Genomic DNA, 26810 nt, shown 5'->3' with positions numbered 1-26810 from the left:
GATAGATTAAATAATGTAAAATTAAAAATCACATAGGAAATTAGTTTTTTGAAAAAAATATAATGTATACTTCTTCTTGTATTCCATAAATATATATGGTACTAAAATATTTCTCTATAGCTCACTAGATTCCTTTGAGGATGTAAATGAGTAGGAACTTAGCTTTGGGCAGCAGCCATTTTGACTTTGGTTCCTTACTCATGTGAAGTCCTATCTATAATGCTATGGTCTTTCCTACTTCTAGTGGCATGGATTTGGATGACAACAGCATGCTTAACAATCAGTCGCTTCATCACTTAATGAAATTGGCATCATATTTTACTTCTAATATGAGCAAATAGTAAATTTCAACTTCTTGGTTTTAAAGATGAACAGAATGCAGGTCAGGATTTGGGGAGTTAAGTTCCTCACTGATTCATCTGGGGTGGAGCAAAAAGAAAGAAGGAAAGGAAAATGTTAGCTACTTCACTCAGGCTCAGAGGAAATAAACATCTAGATGATCCCATATCCATTCTGCCTTTCCAGCCAGAGAAGTAGAAATTAGAGCAGCACTAATACTAAAATATATAAATAATTAAAATGCAATTTTAAAGCCACAGTCTTTTTGAATCTGGACAATTTGGAGGGGTGGATTTGGAGAAGTATAATGTTTTCTGACTTTGACATTCACTCTAGGCCCTTGGAGAGGAATTAGATGGTTGTAATATAAAGCTAATGGAACTAGATGCAGCTGTACAAGATTTCACTGAGCAGAACAGCCAACTTGCTAAGCAGCTGGCCAAGAGGATTGGGAAACTAACAGAGCTTCACCAGCAGACCATTAGGCAGGCTGAATACAGGCTCTCTAAACTCAATCAGGTAGGTTTTCAAATTTACCAATCAATATCCCTTAGGAACTTCAAGGTTTCTGTTTTTCTCTTCTTTTTAAAGATTATAGTATAAATTGTGATTATTTCACATAAGACTTGCTGCAGAAAAGTTCTTGAAAAATTGTATATGAATCAAATTACTTTAGGTCAAATTACATTTCATATGCACTGAGAGGCAGGTAATATAAAAGTAACTATTTGATGAATTCTATTGTGCTGGAGAATGCTGGAGATCTCTTGTTTTCTGATCATAGACATTGTAACAGGTCGAATTTATATATCACGTTCAAGTTTGCAAAGCACTTTACAAATAGTCCAGTCACTTTATTTTAAAGATGAGGAAACTGAGACTCAGCACAGTGCTTACAAGACTTATTCAGCGTCACACAGCTACTAAGGGACATTGCACTTTGGTGAACACCAACGCTAATGGAAAGGGCAGCATAGGTAATACTACAGAATGACCTACACATTCATTTTCCAAGACCCTGTCAATATTAGTTCATGCACTAAGGAGCCTATTGTTAGATCATAAACTATTTTTTTTTCAGAAAGTTTTGCCGGGACTATCTTCTTAATATCCTTCTATACCAATGAAATGTCAATTAGTCAATAAGTATTGATTAAGTGCCTGTTATATGCCAGGCACTGTGCTAAGTGCTAAGGGTACAAAGAAAGGTAAAAGACAGTCCCTGTCCTCAAGGGACGCTAATGAAGCTAATGAAGGAGAACAACACGCAAGAAGATATGCATAAACAAGGTATAGATAAAATCAATAGAAAATGATCAATAGAAAGAAGGTGGTTGTTCATTCTTCATTCTCGTAGATGACCAATATGATTGTGACTATGTACAGAAATGATTTAAAAGGTATGTGTCTTCACATTTATCATTTTAGAGGGAAAGTATTAGAATTAGAGGGGCTGAGAAAGGCTTCCTGTAAGAGGTAAGATTTTAAGCCGGGGGAGTCAGGAGACAGATGAGGAAGGATTCCATTCCATAAATGAAGATCAGCCAGGAAAAATACCTGGAGTCAGGCGATGGATATCTTTTTGTGTGTTTGTTTGGTTTTTGTTTGAGGAACTGCAAGGAAAATAATATAATTGGATTGAAGAGTACGTGGTGGGGAGAAAGGTGTAAGAAGACTGGAACAGTGGGGACAGCAGGCTAGGTTGTCATGGACTTTGTATGTCAAACAAAGGATTTTATATCTGATCTTGGAAGTGATAGGAAAGCACTGGAGCTTACTGAATATAAAGGTGACATGGTCCGACTTATGATTTAGAAGAATAATTTTGGCAGCTGAGTGGAGGAGGGACTGGAATGGGGAAAGACTTATGCCTAGCAGATAACCAGCTGGCTCTTCCGGTATTCTGAGTGTAAAGAGATAAGGCCTGTACCCGGGTGGTGGGTAGCAGTATCAGAAGAGAGAAGGGGGCAGATTAGATAGAATCTAAGAGATAAGGGGCATGAGAAAGACTGAGGACTCAACCTTAACACCTATATTGTGAGCCTGGGGCACTAGGAGGATACTGGAGCCTGAGATAGTAATAAGGAAGTTCAAATTTGAAAAGGGAGAGGATTTAAAGGGAAAGAATGAATTATGTTTTAAATATGTTGAGTTTAAGATGTCTATAGGACATAGTCTGAGATATCTAAGAGGGAACTGGAGATGTTAGACTGGACATCAGCAGAGCAATTAAGTCTGAAATCATCAGCATAGAGATGATAATTGAACCCTTGGGAGCTGATGATATATATATCACCAAGTGAAATAATAAATAGAGAGAAGAGAAGGAGGTCCAGGGCAGAGACTGTTTTGAGAAGTTATTTTGTTTCTGAATGTTTTTCTCTTGTTTAATAACTCTGATATGCCCATACAATGGTATCGGATCTTGATTCATATAGATTAGGATTAGTTGTTCCAGTTTTAATTATCATGATTTAAAATTATCCTGCTTAAGTTATTAGAAAATTTGCATATAAAACCATGATAGGCTAAAAACAGATTTTGATACGTCGTATACTTATTATGTATCTCTCTCTCTCTCTAATGGAACAATGATTTACATATAACAGGTATTTCATGTTTACTGAATAAATTAACATGGCATATTTACACCCTTAGTGATTAGAACTTTTTAGTAAACGAGACTTTGTACATTTGTTTCTGAGTTCTTCAACAAGTAAACAATCAGGAAAATCAATTCAATATATGTTAATTGGTCTAGATTTGTTTATAAACCCTAACAGTCCTTAATAACAAAGGGGGTTACATCAGATTGCATGGTAAAGAAGGGAAATAGTAGCCCTAACCACAGAGGAATTTTAATGTAACAAAAATAAATTATTCAAAAGATCAATAAAGTCATGTATATTTTTCTTTCTGCTAGAATTCATTTTTTAAATCAACTTAATTATTTCCTACTCTATTTCATTTAATCATAAAGTAATTTATTTAACAACATTTATTAAGCATTTGTTTTATGGAAAGTTAATTACTGAGGTAGATACTGAATTTATGTAAGGCATACCTATGTACTCAGAGAGATTATAGTCTATGAGATCATTTTAAAATATGAAATTATAATAACTTTACAATGACAGTATAGAAAGCTTTGCTTGCTTAATTCTTACAATTTAACCAAAAAGTCTTATTTCATGTTGATTTTGTTTTCAGGCAGCTGCACATTTAGAAGAATATAATGAGATGTTGGAATTCATCATGAAGTGGGTAGAGAAAGCTAAGGTCCTGGTACATGGAAATATTGCTTGGACTTCTGCTAGCCAGCTTAGAGAACAATTCATTTCATACCAGGTAACTCTAAGCATTAGTTTTCAAACAGTACCTGGGGATGTAAATTGACATAAAGTTGCCTTATTGTATAAAATACTGTACAAACTTGCTGGGAAACTATTTTCAGTTGATTAGTAAAGAGGAGAGTAGGGAGGACCTAGAAGGTTATTTTTACTTATTTTTCCTCTATGAATTCTAGCTCATTTGATTTTGTCCCATTTTCAGTCATGGTTTGGGAGTTATTTGAGAATCATGATTTTGATAACCAATAGAAAATCTATCCCCTCCATATTCCTGTTATCTACAAATTTGACAAGCATAATCTATCTCTCTTTATTCAAGTCAGTGATAAGAATATTCAAAAGAATATGTTCAAAGACAGACTTGTATAACATACAGCTAAAAACTTTTCCCTGAGAAGGATTGAACCATTAATCAATATTTATTGGTTCTTGTATTTTAATCAATTTTAAATCCACCCAACTGTGTTATCATTTAGCTTATTGCTCCCCATTTTGTCCATAGAGATCTCATGAAAGAGTTTGTTAACTATGTAGATGAAAATCCAATACATCATATATTGTGTTTTTTAGAAGAGGCATTGTGCATAGAAGAGGCTTTGAGGTGTAGTGGAGAGAGAGAGCTAGATGCTAAACCATTGAGACTTGGGTTCAGATTCTACCCCTGACATATATTGATTTTGTTATGCTTGACAAATCATTTAATCTCTTGGTGCTTGAGGCAAATTCCTAAGACTCCAAGTTCCAAGATGCATTGGTAGCTCAACTGGAATTTCCTCTGAAATCACAGGTCCATTCTTTATCCTTATTCCTGTGTCTTATTCAGTAATTATTAGGGTATTGAGGGGGAGGAGAAAACTACTAAGTATGATTTAATTTTAATGAAAAGTTCTAGCTCCTAGTGGTCATGCTTCCATTTTAATGTTCATAGTTCAGTCACTTAATTAAAAAATAATTTAAGGACTTGACTCCCTGTTTAATGCATCTGTAACTTCTGTGTCTATTTTTTTTTCAGCTGACACAGTTAGTTTGAATTTAATATCACAGACAATATTTTTTCATTTCAGACCATGTTAGAGGAGTCTGGAGAAATCCACACTGATTTGGAGGCCATGAAAGAAAAGATAGAATATCTGAGCAGCATTTATTGTACAGAAGGCATGTCTCAGCAAGTGTCAGAATTGGGACGGGAGACGGAGGGGTTACGGCAACTTATCCGATCACGTTTGCAGACACTCCAAGATGCTGCTAAGGTAAATTAAGGAGCCATCATTCCAGTAGCAGCGATGCCACAGTCAATCCATTATTCAGCTCTGACATGATGTCTCTTTTTTGGTTGTCTAACCTTTATGAAACTTTATTCCTAGAAACACTCATAATTTGTATTAATACTATGGTTGCTCCACTTTTGGTTTTCTAGGACATGAAAAAATTTGAAGCTGAGCTAAAAATCCTACAAGTTGCTCTGGAACAAGCTCAAAAAACTCTTACTTCTCCAGAGTTAGGACGTCTAAGTCTGAAAGAACAACTTTCTCATCGACAGGTAAAAAAATTAAAAAGAATAAAGATGTGACTGAACACATAGATACTGTTTCAGGAATATCACCTTTTCAAAGAATGGTGATTGACTTGAATAATAGTCCTAGTTGTATGTAAATTATTTCAAAAACTTTTTATCTTGATAATAAAATCTTAGGATTCCATGAAGTTTTTTTGTTTGTTTGTTTGTTTTAGGAAGTGAGATAGAATTTTCTTCAGGAATTTTTCACTTTATAATGATTTTTTAAATGTTTTCTTTTTCTATTTGAATTGCTGACAGGAGCATGATACACATATAAGAAGTTTTGTTTTGTTTTATATCGTTGGTTTGTTTTTAGATCTATAGATTGTTGTATATAGGGCCTGGGACTTGAGTTGATAATCTGGAAAGGTCTTAGTCACTAACGGGAGATTAAATCTTTGAAGTCAAAATTCATCTAAAGGAAATGCCTAGAATCTGGGAGCCCTAAAATAGGACTTTCAAGTAATTTCTTGCCACAGCCAGATATACTAGCCTGACTGGCAATTTTTTATATGTAAAAGAAACAAACAACTAGAAATAAGACATCAACAGTGGTAGAAAAAAAATCATAGTGGTTCCTTACAGAATCCATAGAAAGAATTCATTTTGCCCTTTGGGATTTATTGATTTATGTGATTAGTGATCCATATTAATGCTATTTGATGATCATCCTGGATATTACTGAACAGTTTAGATTAAAGTTAAAAATTAGAGTAATCAAACTGGATAACTGAATTATCTGGGGTTAAAGTTAAATAGAAAATGGGTATGGATTAAACATCTCAGAAAGCTAATTTTTTTCCTGTATCTGTGAAATTCCATTTACTTTTTTTTAAAAATATGATCTATCTGGGCAACAAGTAATGAGACCATAGTGTGATTTCCTTCATTTTGTGTCTGACTAGTTAATTGCCTCTTACCATAATTAAGCTTGTTTATGTTTTCAATCTTATTTACAACTCAATAAAATGTGATTTTGATTTCCAGCATCTTCTGTCTGAGATGGAATCACTGAAGCCAAAGGTGGAAGCTGTGCAAACTTGTCAGAGTGCTCTAAGAATCCCTGAAGAGGTGGTTACTAACCTGCCTATATGCCACATGGCTCTCAGACTCCAGGAGGAAGCCAGCCGTTTACAACACACAGCCATCCAGCAGTGCAACATAATGCAGGCAAGTGTCAGAAGCATGCAGGGCCTTCTGTATTAAATTCTATTGCATGATACAGAGCATAAAAGAATGATTCACATATGTTTCTTAGATCCATGAATTCTCAGCAACCAAAATTCACCCACAGTATTCTCTTTGGTAGACTGTGTCATGTAAAATAGAAAGATTAAGTTTTGAGTTAGTCCTCCATCATTTGGACCAATTAAAATAAACTAGAGAAAGTATTGGAGTAAATAGCATAAAAATGGAAAAGTTGTGATAAACAGGGTCATTAAATAGTTAATTTTGCATGGCATTGTCTTTTGAGAGGTCAAAATATCTTAAAGTAACACTAAAACAGATATACTCCTGTGCAACATACTATTTTCTTCTTTAACTTTTAAAAATATTAGTAAGCTTTCTTATAAAAGCCTTAATATTAGTTTCTATGCAAAATAGATGTAAATCTATGCAAAATAGACATAACGTCCTGTTAAGTTACATCAAAAACAGAAGCTTACTGTGTTATATTTTCCATTCTACTCTCTTTTTCTACCCTCTTTCTTTTTCTAATTATTGTTTTCATAATCAGTCAAGCAATCAATTTACAAGCATTTCTTAAGCACATATTGTGTGCTAGGTATTGATTGAAGAAAAAGAAAAAATGGTCCATGTCTTCAAGAAACTTACATTCTAATGAGAGAGGGAACATGGTACTTAAATAGGTGTGTATGTATGTGTATATGGAAACATATATGTGATAGAGATTATATATGTGTTTGTATACACACATGCACACACACTCATATGTGTGTGTGCATGTGTCCACATATGCCCACTCCTATGCTTTGGAACTTAAAATTTTTAAAAAATTAATGCAAAAATGTTTTTACATGTAATTGAAAAAAATAAAATATTAAGACAAAATAAATAATAAAATGAAATATAAAGAAAAGATATATTAAATGTTGCTTTGTACTTCTCAGAAAAAAAATTTATGATTTTGAACAAATAACTATAGGCTTGACCGCAGCTCAGAGTTCAACTATAGAGAAAATTTCTAAAACAAAGCTTGATTTTGACTCATGATCCTTCTTAGAAACATATTCAGTAAACAAAGTACATTAAGCAGGGAGCAGTAATTTGTTTCCTCTACCACAAAAGAAATGCTTAGGACCTAAAAGACTGACAAATATTTAAATCAGACACAATAACTTATCACTTTTATTATATTCTTATATATTGATTTTAAAAAAATTAAAACATGCGATGCTTTGTGAAACTGGTGCACAGGCATTTCAATTTCACCTCCGATCTATATTGTTCAAGCAGATTATTAAAGGTCCATAGGGTCCATGTCTTCTGTCAAGTCAGGGTATGGCTTGGGCTCATTATCTTGTCAGTGTGTGTATTCTCTTATGTGAAGTGTTTCAGAGGTTAGCTCCTCCTGGGCCACAGGTCCTGGGACTCAGGAGGTCCTAAATAGCTAAACTCATTCATAAAGTTACCACCAATGGTAGAAAATATCCATCTTATTATTTGGCATTATTTAATCACCTGTCCTCAGGGAAAAAGAAACATAAAATTAGAAGAGGCTGCTAGAGAATTGTGGTCCTGCCTTAAGTTCACCTAGAAAGCATGAGCTCTGTCTGCTGTGAGAGAATAGCTTCCATAGATGCTTGGGGGATGGAGACATCTCTCCCCTGTCCTGCTTTGGAAGTCTACAAGAAAGCTATAAAAGTCCCAGCATGCTCGAGGAATGAGATGAGAGAGCACAGTCGCCAAAGTTTTCTCTCTCTTTAAAATCCCCTTAGTTGGCAGTTCTTCCTGTTCAATTACTATTCCTCTTTGAAGCAGCCCTCTCCCCCACCCCCAGCTGTCATAATGGGAACTAAAACAGATTAATTCTTCATCCTACAATGCAAGTCCGCAGTGTATCATCCCACAGCACAAATCCCGTGCTGATCCAAAGCACTGTCACTGGGGAAGTCCAGCAGAGCCAGGGAGCTCCCTTAATTTTACCCATCACATTTACAAAATATGTTGCAAACAAGCTAAAATCTTAAATAAGGAACATTGAATGTAGGTCATGTCATACACATTCACCCACACAAACACACACACACAAAGTTTTGTTTTGTTTTATTTTGTTTCTTCAGCTCAAGAGTTACCAACTCCATGAAACTTCACTTGAATCTCCTTCTTCACACTTAGTTGTTAATATTCTTTCAAGTTGTTATTATTAATGTTGTTAATCTAGTGGTTAATATTCTTTCACTCTTCAAAACATATTACGTTTACTTCTTTGTGTACATGGTCTTTCCCTCTAGTGAAATATGAACTCTTTGGAGGGTAAGGATTGTTTAATTTTGTTTGTAATTGTATCCTTAATACTTTGCACACAGTAGTTTTTAATGATTTTTTGAAAGAAAATTAAATCTAAATTGACCCTCTGTGTGATGTTAGAGCAGCAATGTTGTCTTTGTGCCTGTTTTCTAGCATTTAATGCAGTTTCATCGTACATTGCTTCATTTTACATGGTAATTGGGGAAGAAAAATGAGACTGCCTTTTTTTTCTACAGGAAGCAGTAGTACAGTATGAGCAGTATGAACAAGAAATGAAGCATCTACAGCAACTAATAGAAGGAGCTCATAGAGAGATCCAGGATAAGCCAGTGGCCACCAGTAATATCCAGGAGCTGCAAGCCCAGATTTCTCGTCATGAGGTAAAAACAGCAATGCAGTTCAAATACCATATATCTATATCTATTTCTATATAGCTTTTATCTTAAAATTGTTTAACTGTTCTTCTGAGTTATTTGATAGTAGAAGGAAGGATACACATGGATTACAATGTCTGAGATTTGAAACTAGTTAGAATAAGTAAATATATTTTAAAATATTTTAAAAACCACCACTCAGCTCCTATGTGGTATTTCAGAATAGTGATATTTGCATGCAAAAAATATAATGCTTTGGAAGTTGTAAAGTTGTCAGTTTTAAGTTTTATGTAAGGAAAAGCTTCCTAACAATTGCAGGTGTCTAAATGTAAAATGGGGTATGTAGATAAGTAATAGGTTCTCCCTCCCTAAGGTGTTCAACAGAGACTAGGTGACCTCCTGTCGGATATATTGTATTGGGGATTTCTTTCATGTATGAATTAAACTAGCCTTCTGAGGTACTTTCTATTATTATTTCTAACTACATATAATGCTTACTATATGCCAAGCACTATGCTAAATGCTTTAAAATTATTATCTCATTTGATCCTCACACGTACCTTGGAAAATAGATGGCTATTATTATTCCCATTTTACAAGTGAGGAAACCAAGATGAACAGAGGTTAAGGTGCTTATGTAGAGTCACCCAGTTACTAAGTGTCTAAGGTCAGATTCTGTGACTCTTGATCTGTAATATAGTCTTGATTGGTAGAATCATGGTTTTGACTGAATCATATTGTTTGAGCTATTAATACTATTTAATCCACTTTTAAGATGGTTTTTTTTTTCTAGAGGTCTTCAAACAATTTTATTAAAAAGACCTTCAAAGTTAAGAGAATGAACGTGTGTTACATATAGCCATACTTTCATATTCATTACATATATGTATGTGTTAGATTTAAAGTCTTTCCTATTTTATATAAAATTCCAGTGTCTCATTGTAGCATTGAGAGGTGACTCTAAATTCTTGAATTTATGCCAGTGGAACCTGAGCTCTGATAGAAGGTATGAAGCTTGGGAGATTTCAAGTTCAAGCCTGTCTAAAACCCAGGATCAACCTACCTAACTTAGCATGATGAGGCTCATTCCAAGAGTGCTGGCCACTATGTGATAACTTTTTTGGTCATCTCTACTAATAAAACAGATGAAAACTAAAAACAATTTCAGTATTAAACAGATTTTTCATTTTTGCAATGTTTGTGGTAGGAAAGGGAACTTAGGACACTAAACACTTCATTATGAGACTATCCACAAACATTAATTAAACTTATTGCATTCTTAATATATGATCTTTGTCCAACAATCAATAAGTTGGTACTTGTGTATTGTGAATCCTTGTTTGAAATAAAACCAGAAAACATAAAACATTTGAAGCTAGATGGAAAGAAGAGTCCTTGAAAAAAGTCATTGATGTAACTTCATTGGTCTCATTGTATCTCCAAAACTAGGAGGTAGCATCATTTCAGGGGACATTTGGTCACCTCTCTTTAAATAACTTATTTTAAGTATGTAAGCAAGCACAATACTGTTACAATAATTGTAGTTTATGCCATCTATTACAGAGAATGAAGTAGGAAAAGTCTTTATACAACTTGACAAGATACTACAAACTAAATCAATATAGAACTTGATACTTGGTAATTTTAATGTGAAAGTGTGTATCAAGGAAGTTGGCAAAAATATATGTATTTCCTATGTAAGTGTGTGTGCATGTGTGTGAAATATAATTCAAAATAAAAAAATTTTAGAAGTCAAAATTGACTCCCATCAACTGGAGAATGACTAAAGCAATTGTGGTGCATAAATGTAATGGAATATTACTTCACTATAAGGCACGATGCATACAAAGAATTCAGAGAAGAATGGAAGACTGGAACTGAGGCAGAGTGAAATTAGCAGAACCTAGGCAAAAGATGTAGATACGTATACATACATACATACACACATATATACTACAAACACACAGTGAATATGATCACAGAAAAATAAAAATCATAGGTAACTAAAAAGATAATGGAAAGATATTTAGAGAGAGGAAGACTCTTCCACCTAACTAATGAGTAATTTTGCAAAAGAAGAGATATATAAAATACATGTCAAAGACATATATATGTCAAGAAAGATGAAAGTGAGCTGATTAATGTAGTGGAAGTGATTTATAATGGTGAAGGGAATCTTCACACTAATTAGTTCACAGATTGTTAGAGTATTAAAAATACACATAAAACCCCTGTTGGCAAAGAAGTTTAGTTACAATTTTTCTATATCAAGGGAATTTTTATTCAAATATAAGAAATGAACTAAATTTGTAGAAACTAGTAAAAAAAAAAAAAACTATGGAACTATGACCCTGTAGCTTTCTCTTTGCTATTGAACAAAAAAAGAGAAAAAGTTTTTAGAAATCTGAATCATTATAATAAAAAGTGATTTTAATAAAATTAACTAGTAAGAACCTAAATATTGATAATGCTAATTGCCATTATATTCTGCACTATGTAAACGATGGCTATTATTTTTCAGTACCAATTAGCTAAATTCCAAAGACTCGTCACAAGATTTGCTGCAAGGTATCTTCTAAGTTACAGAAGTGTTGGAGTGCACATAATAAAAGAAGTACAGCTCAGCGAAGTTATGAGAAATAAAAGTATTATTCAAATAATGTGATCATTACTAAAGAGGTTTAAATTGTGAATTTAATAAATCATATTTTAAATTGATCCTTTTAACTAATAATTATATAGAAATAATTAGTCTCTACCACCTTATAAAATTGTATCCTACATGTAACTCCTAGTTGACATTTCTTAGTCAAGAACATTATCAGTGAGTTTTATTGATAATAATACCTGTGTCAGAATCATTATGTGATCATCATTACAGCAGTCATCAGCATGCTAAATTACCTTAGCTGTAAATAAATGGGAGGAGAAGCATTAATTGAGCATTTTTGTTGTTGTTCAGCATTTATCTGACTCTACCTGACCCCATGGATTTTGTTTATAGGGCTTTCTTGGTAAAGATACTGGATTGGTTTGCCACATCCTTCTCCAGTGTGTCCTCATTTTATAGATGAGGAATTGAGGCAAATAGGTATTGAGTATCTTCTCAAGGGTCACCCAGCTAGCAAATGTCTGAGGCTGGATTTGAACTCAAGTCTTCCTGATTCCAAGCCTACTGCTTTATCTTCTGCACAACCTAGTTGCCCCAATATTGAACTATGTGCCAAGTATTAGGGAATACAAATGATAAAGCAAAATTTTAAAGTACTTCTATTCTAATAGGGAAAAACAAATAAAAGGGAGCAAGGTGGGGCACTCTGGTCCTAGAGGTCATAAGATGGTGAGTGGAAACAGTTTGGGAAGTAGATTGACATGACCCTTAGCATAACAATGACAGAGCTAATTTGATCATGTTAATTGTTCCAAATCAAACAGAGCAGCAGACCACTAGAACAGAAGTTCCTCAAGGCCATGGTCTCTCATATGGGCTACTAAAGAGTTGTCAACGGTTATGGAGGAGGAGGGAACTCAGAGGAGTGAATGGGAGAATTATAATGAATATATTTTTATTTCTTAGATGTTAGTGTTGTTATTGTTGTTGTTAAGTCATTTCAGTCAAGTCTGAATCTTTATGGCCCAGTTTGGGGATTTCTTGGCAAAGATACTGAAATGGTTTGCCATGTCCTTCTCCAGTTCATTTTACAGATGAGGAAACTAAGGCAGACAGGGTTAAGTGATTTGCCCAGCATCACACAGCTTGTAAGTATCTGAGGTCAAATTTGAACTCAGGGCTTCCTGACTCCACACCTGGCTCTTCATTCACTGGGCCATCTGGATGTTGTTACTAGCCTATAAAATGAGTTCATGCTGAAGCTAAAATACTGTTAGCTATCAGTAGCTTCAAGGAAGAGAGAGATATATGCTTTGAAGTGTGCAGAATAAGATAAGAAGAAAACTCTTGCTCAATGGTCAACAAGCAGTTATTAAGCACTGAAGACATATATATAGATATGTATGTATGGATGTGTGTGTATATATACGTATATATATATATATATACATACATCTATCGTATGTATGTGTATGCATACATACATACACATTGTGCTAATTACTGGGGTGCAAAAACAAAACAAAGAAAAACATAAAAATAGCCATTGCCCTCAAAGAGTTACAATCTAATGTGGAGTTAACAGGTCAACAGCAAGAAATATACAGGATAAATTGGAGGTAATTTCACAAGGAAGGCACTATACTTATAGGGAACCAAGGAAGGCTTGCTGCAGAAGACAAGATTTTACTTGAGCCCAGAAGGAAGCCAGGGAAGTGAGGAGGCAGAGATGAAAAGAGAGAGAATTCTAAGCATGGAGGATAGCCAATAAAAATGCGTAGAGTCAGGAGATTGTGTGTCTTGTGTGGGAAATAGCAAAGCAGCCTGTATCACTGAATCATAGAGTATGTGGAGGGGAGTAAGATGTGAGAAGACTGGAAAGGGAGGAGTGGGTCAGGTTGTGAAGGACTTTAAAAGACAGAGGATTTTACATTTGATGCAGGAGGTAATAGGAGAGGACTGGAGTTGATTGAATGGAAGAGAAGGGAGAGTGACATGATCAAATCTATGCTTTAGGAAGATCATTGAGTAATGAGTGGATTTAGTGGAGAGAGACTTGAAGCAGGAAGACTAACCACAGACTATTACAATATTCCCAGTGGGAGAAATGTTGTAATGGTTGAGTCAACAGGACTTGGCATAAGATTAGATATGAGGGTGAGAAAGAGTGACATGACTTCATGACTGGGAGAATGGTAGTGCCCTCAACAGTAATAGAGAAGTTAGGAAAAGGGGGAGGTTGGGGGAAAATAGAATGAGTTCAGTTTTGAACATGTTGAGTTTAAGATGTCTACAGAACTTCAAGAAGCAATTGGAGGTTCAAGACTGGACCTGATTAGTGATTAGGACTAGATGAATAGTCCTCCAAACCATTTGCACAGAGAAGATAAGTGAGAACATGAAAGTTGATGTGATAACCAAACAAAATAATAAAGAAGAAAAGAAGACCAAGGTCAGACTTTTTGTGAACATCTACCATTAACAGGTCTGATCTGGATGAAGATTCAACAAAGTATCCTGATAAGGAGCAGGAAGACAGGTAGGAAGAAAATTAGGAGATAGCAGTATCATGAAAAACTAGGTAAGAGAGGGTCAAGAAGAGGGGGTTCTACTGTATCAGAGGAAGGGTGAGGATTGAGCAAAAGGGAAGGAGAAACCAAAATATCAGTTAAGCACCTACTCTGTGCCCAGGTATTGTGCTAAGTGATTTGCAAATATTAACTCATTTGATCCTCATAATGCTGTGGGGTGAGTGCTGTTATTTTCTGCATTTTATAATTGATAAAATGGAAGGTAAAGGTTAAGTGACTTGTCCATGTCACACAACAAAATGTCTTAAGTCGGATTTGAACTCAAGTCTTCCTGACTCCAGACCCAACACTCCATCTCCCATGCCATTTAGCTGCCTCATAAAATGGCCCCAGAGGCCATTAAATTAGGCAATTAAGAGATTATTTGGTACTTTAAGGGAGCAGTTTCAGCTGAATGACCAGGCTGGAAGTAAGAGTATAGAGAATCAAGGAGGGAGGGAGGGAGGGAGGGAGGGAAGGGGGGAGAGAGAGAGAGAGAGAGAGAGAGAGAGAGAGAGAGAGAGAGAATGTAATTATGTGTGTATATGTATATACATATATATTATATACTGCTATGTAATACTGCCACAGCTCCTTTTCCAAAGAATCAGTGGGCTAAATGAGAGAATGCAAAGATTAATCATTGTATTAAAATCTATGAGAAAGAATCGTAACTACCCCAAACTTTGCCGTTTCCTTGCAGATCTTAAAAAGAACACGGAAATGTTTTATTGTTAATTCTTCGTACCTCACTAATCCCTTTTATTTCATCATATAATGGATCACTGTTTCAGAATCTTTTTGGTAATCTCTTGGAACTCCATCATTCATGTCACCAGAAATCCAGGTTCAATTAGTTTTTATTACTTTTTCCCCTTCTCCTTACCAGCCTCCCTCCTTTCACTCTGGCATTATTAAACATTCTCATCTGGACTGACATAGCATAGCATTCTTAAGTCACTAAAATCTCTAGCTGTTTGTACTTATTGACTCATAGCAATTAATTTGTCTTCATGACCTGTCAACTTCTACCCAGGTCACCATAACTCTGGATATGATTTGAGGTGGGTCATGTCTGTGATAAATCCAGAAGAAGTGACTGCATGATGTGTTGTTTTTATACATGTAGAAGAGTTTGAAGGTCATTTATGTCTTTTGAAATAGTGGCAGCAGAATTAGCTAGAAAAGCCAATGACAAGTCTGTGTGTTCTCTCATCAAGTTAATAAAACTGTAAAAGTATTGCCAAAAATATGTATCTAAGTTGTTAGCAAACCACATTTGTGAAAAGATAAATATCATTCCTGCTTATCTGAGTATGCAAGAGATCTAATTAGTGCCAGGGTTGTAAATGGGATAGCAGATGGCATTTGGTTGCTTTTTAAGGAAAGCAATTACTTTGCATTTTATTGGAAAATGGAGAGGAGCTCATGAGAATGCATTTTTGGAATTTTCTGATCCTTCTAATTTCTTAGCCTCTTTATGGTTTGCAAATACTTGAACAGGAATAAAATAAAAAATTCCCTGTTAGATTAATGCTATTCCTTTCACCATTTCTACTATTTATATCAATAACTTTTATTTCGTTCACTTGTTTCAGTTGTTTCCAACTCTTTTTGACCCCAGTTGGAGTTTTTTCAGCAAAGATACTGGAGTGGTTTACCATTTCCTTTTATAGCTCATTTTACAGATAAAGAAATTGAAGCATACAGGGTTAAGTGACTTGCCCAGTGTTACACAGTTAGTAGATATCTGAGGCAGAATTTGAACTCAGGTCTTCCTGACTCTGGACCTGGCACTCTATCCACTATACACTTTGCTTCCCTTAAAAAATCATGGGGCCAAGGTATGTAAATCCCTCTGCTCCTAGTCACATAATATGACCAACTAGCAAATCCTTGAACTCTGTATTTCATTTTTCCATCTCTCTGTAGTGCTTGATCCATATTCCCTTCTTAGGAATCTCTAAGAATTCTTTTCTTCTTTCAAGGCTTACCTCCTGGAAGCCTTTCCTGATTTTCTAGTTATTTGTGCTTTCTTTCTCCTTAAATTACGTTCTATTTACTTATATACGTTTATCTTCTCAATAGAATGAAAGCCCATTAAGGTCAAAGGTTATTTCATTTTCATTTCTGTATCCCCTGCACCACTTAGCACAAAATCTTGCATATTCTAGATACTTAACATATATATTTGTTGAATTGAAATTGGGACATATAAAAATTGTTTAGATGAATGGTTAAATAATTCATACTTTTATCTGTAGGTTCTGCTAGGTGTTTTTATTACGAATGAATCATGGGGTGGGGGGAAGTATTTGTTAATCACTTTCTATGCTCCAAAAAGTGTGCTGAGAGGAATAAAATAGGAAAAACTAGAAAGTCCCTGTTTTCGGTGATTTTACACCCTATTTGGAGGACATACTATATAAGAGAAAGTTCTGGTGCAGGAAAGAGGGAAAGACCTTTAATTCCTAAGGGTCTGCAGTGTATGTTCTCGGGTAAATCTAAATCCAAAAGGACTTTAAGAGAACATCTCAGGGCTGATGATAGTCCTCCATTTTTAGAGTTGATGAGTCTCCTTATAACCAAGTCATGTGAACATTAAAGAATCCAGGATGGATTTTGGGTGACCCTACTGGAACATGGGAGAAGGATGATAGAAATGGAGAAATAGTATTCTTGATGGGGGCAGGTCTTCCCAGTACTTGGCTTTAATTAAGGTAATTAATGGTATTAGTTGAACCTGGCAGAGAAATGAGATGATATCTGCCTTTTTCTGTTCATTAGAGAGTATGAACAACTCCTATGGTTGTTGATAGTCTGCATGGTTTGTTTTTAATACTATTATTATCATTTTAAAAGAAATTTAAAACATTCCCATATAGAAAAAGTTACATGGAGAATATCAGAAGGGAAAAATAGCTAAAGAGAGAGTTATGGAGTAGAACTCCAAGTCAAGGGAGACAAAAAAGATAATCAAGAAAATCATGTAGAGTTTGTGTGTCAAGGTTAACGGAATAGTGCCTGAAGCAAACCAAATTTAATGTCTGCAAACGCTGAATCTTCTCACTTTTTGATTTCTTATCTGGCTAATCTCTAATTGCCTTTAGCCTTTAAATGACCTGGAACTGCTACTCAATGTCTTTTTCCTTTGTCTTATTCTTTTTGAAATTTTTAGAAAAGAAGCCATCTTGTCTTCATTTCAAAAGCCTCAGAATTTAGATGTGGTTAGATTTTCAACCTTATGTAGGAAATATTAAATAAGCTTTCTTTAGAATCTCAAATTATGGAATTTTAAAGCATGAAGAGGCCTTAAAGATAGTATGGCATAGTCCTATAATCTGTTCGTTTTCAGATTTCTCTCCAACTGAAAGAGATTAAAAAATTTGGCTAAAGTCAAACACTTAGAGGCCTAGCCTAGACTCAAAAACGCAGGCTAAGACATACATATTTGGAAATGGCCACTGTAGGAATTTGCTTTGCTCAACAATCATGTTTGTTCATAAAATATGTTTAGTTTTCAGGGAAAACTTTGGATTCATTGAGAGATACCTGCAGTTTCACATATGTAGTCTGGCCTCTTCTCTTAGACCCACTCAGAGAATAACAGTAGAAGTTATTGTTGGAGGAAATCTTGTTGGAGATCAGTGACTCCAGGTCCCTTCTACAATTATGGAACTTCAATTAGAAGAGACTTCAGAAACTATCTCATGGATTATAGGATCATAGATTTAGAGTTACAAAGGAATTTTGGAAGCCATGAAGTCAAACCACCTCATTTTATAGATGAAGACATTAAGTGATTAAGTGACATATATACACACATATATGTGTGTATATATGTATGTCTCTCTGTGTTTTTGCATATACATGTGTATATGTGTATACACATACATTTATAATACATATAAAGAGATCTACATTATATTTTATGTATCATCTTATGTATGTGTATATATTATACATACATGCATGCATACATACACACATATATACACACTACATTGAGAATTGTTAGAAAAATTTGACTTAATCACACAGATAGGGGGCAGCAGAGTCTTGACTATAAACCATGTTCTCTGACCATTCAACAAACATTAAGCTGCTTTCCCCCTTTCCATCCTTCCTTTTCTACATATAACATAATAATCCTGTAAGTGTACTGCTTGATGCCTGTGTGGCAAGATATAAGAGGGAAATTTTTATTTTTCCATTCACAAAACTCTTTTGTTAACCAACCAGTCTGATAGTATGTCTAAAAACCCCTATCATTTCTATTCTGTTGGATTAAGCCATCATTTCCACCAAAGTCTACCTGAAATAGAACTGTATTGCCTGGGAAGTATACCGCTTAGTTAACCCATTAGCACCCATTTTCATGGATTAGCTTATTTCATTAATTTTCATTTGTATGCTAATGATTCTTGAATCTATTTATCTAGTCCTAAACTCTCTTTGAACTTCCAGACTCCCATCTCCAGCTGACCCTTGGATATCTCAAACTGGATAACTCCAGTGTGTCCTAAACTGAATTCATTATTTATCAAGGACTGTCAATTTTACCTGTGTAACATCTCTTGTATAAGTTCCCTTCTTTAAGTTGACACTGCCCCCATTTTGATGCAGATCCTCCTCACCTGATGTGGGGACTTTCGTAATAGCCTGCTCATTGGTCTCCCTGCCTCAAATTTCTTCCCCCTCCAGTTCATCCTCCACTCATCTGTCAAAGTTATATTCCTAAAGCTAGTCTGCTCATGTCATCCACCTCCTGTTCAGTAAATACCAGTGGCTTCTTAACATCTGCAGAATCAAATAGAAAATCCCTTGGTATTCAAAGTCTCTCCTACCTTTTTTGTCTGCTTATACTTTACTCACCCTTCCATATTCTGTAGTCCAGTGACGCTAACCTCCTTTCTTTTGCTCCCACAAGACAATTTCTGGAATCTGCTCTTTTTCCTGGCTGTGCCCTATGCCAAGAATTCTCTCTCTCCCTGTTTTTGTCTCCTGGCATCTATCATGTCCCTGATAAAATCCCAATTTCTACAGGAAGCCTTTCCTGATCACCATTAATGCTAGTGCCTTCCCTCTGTTGATTATCTTTATTATATCTTATCTGTACATAGGTTTGGATTTTTTTTAATAGTATTTCCTCCATTAGTCTCTGAGCTTCCTGAAACAGCAATGGATTTGGGATTTTGTGTTGCTGTTGTTGTATTTCTATGGGTCTTTATTCCTTACCAATAGTTATAGTAGTTTAATAAATGCCTGTTGACATACTGAATGACAGGTTCTGTATATTGAGGAATGGAGCACAGGAGAGTAATGTTTTCATGAAAGGGAGTGGTTTGGATCATAGTAAACTGTCACAGAAGTCTTGTCTATGCATACATGGTGGGATAGCAGCCAAACACTAGGCAGAAGTCATCAAAAGAAGAGAGGCAATTACTTCCTAGAAGGATTAAAGTTGGAATGAAGTCGGATATGAGGCAGAATCAGAATTTTGCCTCATACCAACTCTGAGGCTCCCAAGAGTAAACTAATATAATGAATGATCCTACATAAGACAAGAAATTAACCTTACATTCACATTTATGATCATCCACATTGCTATAAAATACTCCCCTCCCCAAAATACTCCTTCAGCCAAAGTCTGCCGCTGAAATCCAAATATCTAACCGTCTTTGCTCCATAGACTCGGTCTCTTGAAAAACTGTACAGTTGTAAACTAACTTCCTCTGCCTGCTTGACTGACTGTATCTCTACTCCAATCAGCATCATGGCTAGAAATGAAAACATAAGCTGTATTCGTTCTTATGTTAATGTGATTGGCCAGTCTCAGTTTTGAGTTCACAAAACAGGAAGCTCTGTTTGTTCTTAAGTCGAAGGAACCAAGGTAAAGGGTGACAGTTCATATTCTGTACTCCACTTGGCTGTTCAGGCCTTCCACTCAATGTATAGGGTGAGTGGAATTGGTCCATTTGATTTGGTATTGCTTAGTTTTCCAAATATTTTCCCCCAGAATTTGGAGGAGGCAGTGTGGTGTAGTAGAAAAATACAAATGGTCCTGGACTCTAAAATCTGGGTTTGTATCCTGGCGTCTTCTATCTGTGTGATCTTAGGCATGCTATATCATTCTCTCTGGGTCAGTTGTCCTACCTATAAAGTGGCAAAAAAAACAAACAAACAAAAAAAAAAAAACTGGGAACACACTAGATAATTTCTAAGGTCCTTTCCAACTGTTGATTGCATCTACTTGGTAGTTATAGTTTTTCACTTCATTTATATACATATATCTTCTAATAGAATGTCATACATTTATTTGGGGCTTATTATAGTCTTGAAATTGACTCAGATATGTTTTCTAAATGCTGTATGATTTCCACAAGGCATTTTAAGTGTGCTTTTAATATTAAATCCATTCTCCCTTTAAAATAAAATGGGAGCAGCTACTGAAAATAAATTAATTTAAATGCCCAAAAGTTTGAAACTAACTGAATTTGCAAAGACTAGCTGTTAAGAGTGGTAAAAAAAGATGAGTTCTGACTGCTGTCTGAAATATATATGGGATTTAAAAAAAAAATACATTGTTTTGGTAACTTGAGAGTTTGTACGAAATCCAAATGATTGGTTCAGTTTACGTGAGAAAAGTAAAAATAGGTCTGCCTTCAGGCAATATTTGTCACACAATTTACCTTGCTACAGTGAATGGCTCTTTTCTCTGTTGTATTCAATATGGTGAGAGCTGAGAGTTGCTTTTTTATAGTTTTAGTCATCACATGACCTATTTTCCGTGGCACGAACCATCTGAGAAATTTCAGCGTCTTTGGGCTTTTACAAACAGTTGCTGTTTCTCAAGGACAGCCCAAGTTCAAGCTTCTGTCGGTTCTGTGCAGCTCTCCCAGCGAGCGATCAGTGACCAGTCATCCTATTCCTTTTTGCCACCGAATGTCGCTTTCACAGCAGTTTTTCCGGGTTCACTGCATCACTCTTTGCTTTGTGGTTTAGCTGTGCTGTGAGATACAGCCTGAATCGTTCTCTTCCACAGTCCACATCCTGCCTTTCAGCTACTGCTGATGATGATGTCTGGCTTCTGAGACTCAGAGCTGTGATTTTATTGGCTGGCTCTGGAGAAGGATAGCCTGCCTGCCTAAAGGAAGATGAATGCTATTACTTCTGTTTCCTTTTGATGCTGCTCTGACCCACGGAAAAAAAAAATGTTTTCTCAGGAGCTGGCTCAGAAAATCAAGGGATACCAGGAACAGATTGCCTCTTTGAATTCTAAGTGCAAGATGTTAACAATGAAAGCTAAGCATGCCACCATGCTGTTGACTGTGACAGAAGTAGAAGCTCTTTCAGAAGGAATGGAGGACCTGGACACTGAGCTCCTCCCAACACATTCCACACATCCCTCAGTGGTAATGGTAAGAACCAAGCTGGTGTCATTGCCCTTTCCTGTTAGCAATATTACAATCTCTCTGTTGCTTTGCTTGGGTAGAGCCAATGCCTACATTTCCCCTCTCTGTGCCTGGCTTCACCGCTCTACCTTGGATGTTGCAGATTAGAATGGACTGAGAGTTCTTCATTAACTTTCTGTGGCTACACTTGTGTTATGACTGAGCTTTTACACAGCAACTAGTGGGCTTGCAATGAAGCTATATGGTGGAGAAAGGGATCGGTGTGATTTTTTTGAGTCTGTTCAATTAATGATATTGAAAAGCAACACTTAGGATGTTCAGTGTCTGTCTCTTAATATGCATGTTGACTTTTATGTAAATTTTAAAACAATGTTTTGCATGTTGGCTGGTTTATTTGGGGGAGGAAATCTGGTAACATGTTTATCTTGTATTCTCTCTGATGTAATACATAATGATAGTTTCTATATGCTTTTTAGTTGTGATAAGGAATTTTGTTAAGAATTAGAAGAAATTATTATCATAAGAAGAATTACTACATAGAAGATGAAAAGAAATAAACTCCATTAAGTTCTGTTCTGCAACATTCAATATCTCACACTCACCCCAGTACAAAATTACTGAGAGTAATTTAATTAGCTATTGTGACTTTTGACATTTTTTTACAAATACAATAGTTATCATTTAACATTTGGCTTTAACATTTTTGTGTGATATATTGTTTTTGGATACCCTTCAGTTTCCTATATTATTGTTAGAATTATGAGATGATCCAGAAAAACTGAAATCTGTTTCACAGACCCTCTATAGTTGTATGGAACAAAGTAACTTTAGCCTTGATAAACAACAATAGTTTAAAAAATTAGAAAGTATTTAATTAGCTCTAAAATTTAATAGTGTAATATACACCATCTTTGTTGGTTCACCTAGAAGCTGTGTGCTCATATCAATCATAGAACTGAATCTTCCAAATTCTTAATACAAAATGGATCCCCAAAATTGTATCTCAGGAATTCTAACATTAACTGTAATTTTACATGTTTTGATTTGCACCTAATTAGCCTTTTTTGTTGACATGTTCCTGTCCTTTGGGCTTGCATTTCCTGTGACAGATGACTGCGGGTCGCTGTCACACGCTGCTTTCACCTGTCACTGAGGAGTCTGGGGAGGAGGGAACCAACAGTGAGATTTCCTCTCCACCTGCCTGTCGCTCTCCTTCACCTGTGGCTAATACAGATGCTTCTGTTAACCAGGTACCTCCTACTTGGCACTCACTCTGGACAGAGGCAGGACCCCATCCTGGGTATTTTGCAAGCTGTTTATGCTTGTGAATTGATTGATTTGAATATCATTATGTTTTTTGTTGATGGGCACACTATTATTTATTAACGCAAAGCATGACTGCCTTGTGAAACTCATTACATAACTTGACAAATCACCTTAACTCTCTTTTTGAAAGTGAAATGGAGAAAAACCCCAATCCTGGATATGAAAGCACTGTGAAAAGCTATGAAATCCTACATGAAGGCCTCATTTTCTATTGATCTATCTGTAATGGATATTGTATCCTAACAGAAAATGAGGTGGTGCGATACACTTATTATTTGTTTCTGATTTAACTACCACCGTGACTGACATTGTTTTCCTCATAAGCATTTTAAACAGTATAATAAATTTAAATTATAATTAATTATAATTATATTAATTTGATATTTTACACATTCTCGGTATAACCAAAGTAAGAATAATAACCCATAATTCTCTAATGCTTTTAAGGTTTACAAATCACTCTGCTCACAACATCCCTGTGGGGTAGAGAGGTCAAGTCTTCTTTATATGTTGAGGAAGTTTGGGCTAAAAAAGATTCGCTTGTCCACATTAGAGATCTTGATCAAATCATCATCTCCTTACTCAGGCCAATTTTCTTTCTACTACAAGACTTTTTTTTGTAACACTTGTTAATGCTATGTGATCAGGATTTGGAACCTTGACAACAATTTAGAATTTTTTTTATGGGTGCAGGGTCCTCTTCTGGAATGAAAATTAACTCAGATCATCCATAGATCTGCAACTTCTAGTCTTAGATTGTTGCTGAGACATCAAGTGACTTGGACATATTCCCAAACTAGTATGTTCAAGAGATAGGACTTGAACCCAGGGCTTCCTAATTCCAGTACCAATTCTCTTATCTAGTATACTACAGTGCCCTGGTAGAATTGACAGGAGCTTACACTCCATTGACTTAGCCTTTTAGAATCCAAGGCCACCTCTATGATCATAAGATATTGGTAGAAAGACCTTAGTGAAAGATGGAGAATTTATACTTTTTTCTAAAAATATTGTATTTGACACACAGCCTGCTTCAATTTAAATCTCTTAGTATTCGTTTTTCTTTTATTTTTATCACTGTTCTAGTTGTCATAAGATTTCATGGACCTAGGGCTTCCCAGTTGTAAAATAACATGATAGAACTAAATGATCTCCAAACTTTCTTCCAGCTTGAAGATCCTCTGTGTTGTTTGAAATAAAGAGTATTTTTGTTCTCAAATACTTCTTGAGTTATATGGAGTGAAGTAGATTGGATTTATCTAGAGTCCAAAATGATGATCATCTGTATTATTTTGATGCAGTTTTAAGTATGTAAATTAAAAATTAGTACAGTCAAAGTTTGGATTGTACTGGTGGAAAAAATGGGACTTCTCAGTTAAATCTGCACAATATCAAGTATCCAGATTAAATACAAAAATAAAGGTACTCTAGTAACTAGATGTTTTCCTATGCATCGGAATATTTGGACAGATTCAAATACCTACAAAGTGTAATAAACAGTGCCTTATCACTGAGAATATGTGTTTGAAATTGAAAACTGTTTTAGAGATGATGAATGAAGCAGCCCTGGACAAAAAGGTGAAACAGGAAAAAAATTCTCTTGATCTCAATCAACATTCTACTCCACCTCCTACCCCCATTACCCACTCTTATCTAGAGAATTTCCCACCAGTCTTCCTCTGCCATTTTTTCTCTTTAATTTTTCAAAATCTATTTTCATACTTTTCATTCTAGAGTATAAATGACTAATAATAATGAAGTATTATTCGCACATTTACATTTTATTTTCATTTTAATAAGGATTAAATATCCACATTAAATGGGTTTAAGCTTTGTTTTAAACATCAGCCTATACACACACATACACACACATATGTAAGTGATGGTAGTTGTCAGTAAGTTGAAAACTAATTATTGCTATATGTGAAAATTATGCTAATTATTAGGAATATGAAAAAGACAAACCATGGTTCCTACCCTCAGGGAGTTCACTTTCTAATGGCAAAGACAACATGTAAACATCTACATATAGACAAGACCTATAGATATATACAGAGTAAATTGGAGGTCATTTCAGAGGGAAGCCATTCATTCACAGTGAAAGGTGGGGGTATGAAAGGGGAAAGGCCTTTTGCAAATTGTGGGACTTGAGCTGAGTCTTGAAGGAAGACAGGGAAGCCAGTAGACAGAAAAACCTAGGCATTGGTGGACAGCCAGACTCCCAGAATTGGAATTTAGATTTTCCAGTATAAGGGACACTATGACTGCCAGTCCAGTGACACTGGAACATAGAGTATGTGGAGGAGAGTAAAGAAGAAAAAGCCTGGAAAGGTAGGAAAGGACCAGGGTATGACCAGTTTTAAAAACCAAACAGAAATTTTAAAAATTTGGTTCAGGATAAAACAGAGAGCCACTGGGGTTTTTGAATAGAGGAGTAACATGATCAGACCTCTCCTTGAGTGAAAACTTCTTTAGGTAAATCAGTGGAGATAAGGGGACATATATGAGAGATATTACAAAGGCAGAAATATCAGGACATAACAGGTGATAAAATATGTGGAGTGAGATTGAAGCATCCAAGATGATACCTATATTGTAACCCCAGTGGAGAATGATATGTTTGTTGATATATTGGGGCAGGAAGGGGTTTGCCCGTAGCACTTATTTGCATACTTGGTAAGCCCATCATCTAAAGCATACCTGTGTGTGTGTGTGTGTGTGTGTGTGTGTGTGTGTGTGTGTGGCACACAGACACACACACATTCCATTAAGAGACAACCCAACACCTAGAATGACCTCAGTATTTTTTTAGGTAGGTTGTAAAACATCGTATCCTGGACTACCTCCTGAATTTAAACCCTTCAGGAGGAAGAAGGGATAGAAAGGTTCATTCATTCACTAATTCATTTATTCATCAATGAATTAACCTTCTATTGCATAGTATAATATATTATTCACTGAGTATGATATAAATTTTAAATAAAATTCTGTTCAAAGCAAACCATGCACTATCGATTAGAAGAGATCTACTAACTTCTCTCTTCCTGTTTCTACCCTTCTTGCCCTTGAGTAGCAGAGTTTTTGAGTATTTCTCACATTCCTCAGCACATGGTAATGGATTGTGTGTGTGTTTTTAAAAACAGAAAAACATGTGCCTTTGTTTATAAGAAAGGCACTCTAAAGTGGTAGACAGAGTGCCAGCCTCAGAGCCAGGAAGACTTGAGTCAAAGTCATTGCTCAAATTTGCTGGCTATATAACTCCAGGGCAGGGGTGGAGAACCTGAGGCCTTGAGACCCCGTGCAGCCTTCTAGATCCTTGGGTGCAGCATTTTAACTAAGTCCAATTTTACTGAACACATCCTTTTATTAAGGGGATTTGTCCTGTGAAGTTTGGATTTAGTCAAAGGGCCACACTTGAAAGCCTAGAGGGCCACATGTGACCTTGAGCTTCCAGATTCCCCACCCCAGCCCTAGGATTAACTTTTCACTTAGCTTTTTTGTGCTATGGATAATGCTCTAAAATTGTAAGCTGTTGAGAAGATGATATCTTGCTTTGGTAGAGGAAAGCAGTCATTCTCGGAATTCCCTACAGCAGTAAAATCACAAGCCAAGTCCCTCTGTACCATGACAGTAACATCACCAACATTATGAGTGAGATTGTGATTTTGTTTCAAAGCTAGGAATGAGACATAAAAATTTCAGCTCTTAAGTTGACATGCCTACAATACAAAGCACTTGAAAATTTCAGCTCTTAAACTGATGTGTCTATAACATA

The 26810-nt window shown here is 35.6% G+C and overlaps 1 protein-coding gene across 6 annotated transcripts in view; it reads left to right on the top strand.

The window, feature by feature from the left end:
* SYNE1 (spectrin repeat containing nuclear envelope protein 1) overlaps positions 1 to 26810 on the top strand; it is a 537113-nt gene that overhangs the window by 346022 nt on the left and 164281 nt on the right. For 4 of the 6 annotated variants that reach the window (XM_072643728.1, XM_072643724.1, XM_072643721.1 and 1 more), the window contains 8 exons: positions 676 to 858; positions 3550 to 3687; positions 4754 to 4939; positions 5107 to 5229; positions 6235 to 6417; positions 8976 to 9119; positions 21521 to 21715; positions 22819 to 22959. In XM_072643728.1, the coding sequence (XP_072499829.1) occupies positions 676 to 858; positions 3550 to 3687; positions 4754 to 4939; positions 5107 to 5229; positions 6235 to 6417; positions 8976 to 9119; positions 21521 to 21715; positions 22819 to 22959 (1293 nt within the window). The remainder of the gene's footprint in view (positions 1 to 675; positions 859 to 3549; positions 3688 to 4753; positions 4940 to 5106; positions 5230 to 6234; positions 6418 to 8975; positions 9120 to 21520; positions 21716 to 22818; positions 22960 to 26810) is intronic. The other 2 variants (XM_072643725.1, XM_072643723.1) reach the window with 1 other exon arrangement.

This window comes from Notamacropus eugenii, chromosome 2, assembly GCF_028372415.1.
Source record: "Notamacropus eugenii isolate mMacEug1 chromosome 2, mMacEug1.pri_v2, whole genome shotgun sequence".
Classification (NCBI taxonomy): Eukaryota; Metazoa; Chordata; class Mammalia; order Diprotodontia; family Macropodidae; genus Notamacropus; species Notamacropus eugenii.
The sequence above is the reverse complement of the archived record's forward strand: the minus strand, read 5'-3'. Positions and strand labels throughout refer to the sequence as shown.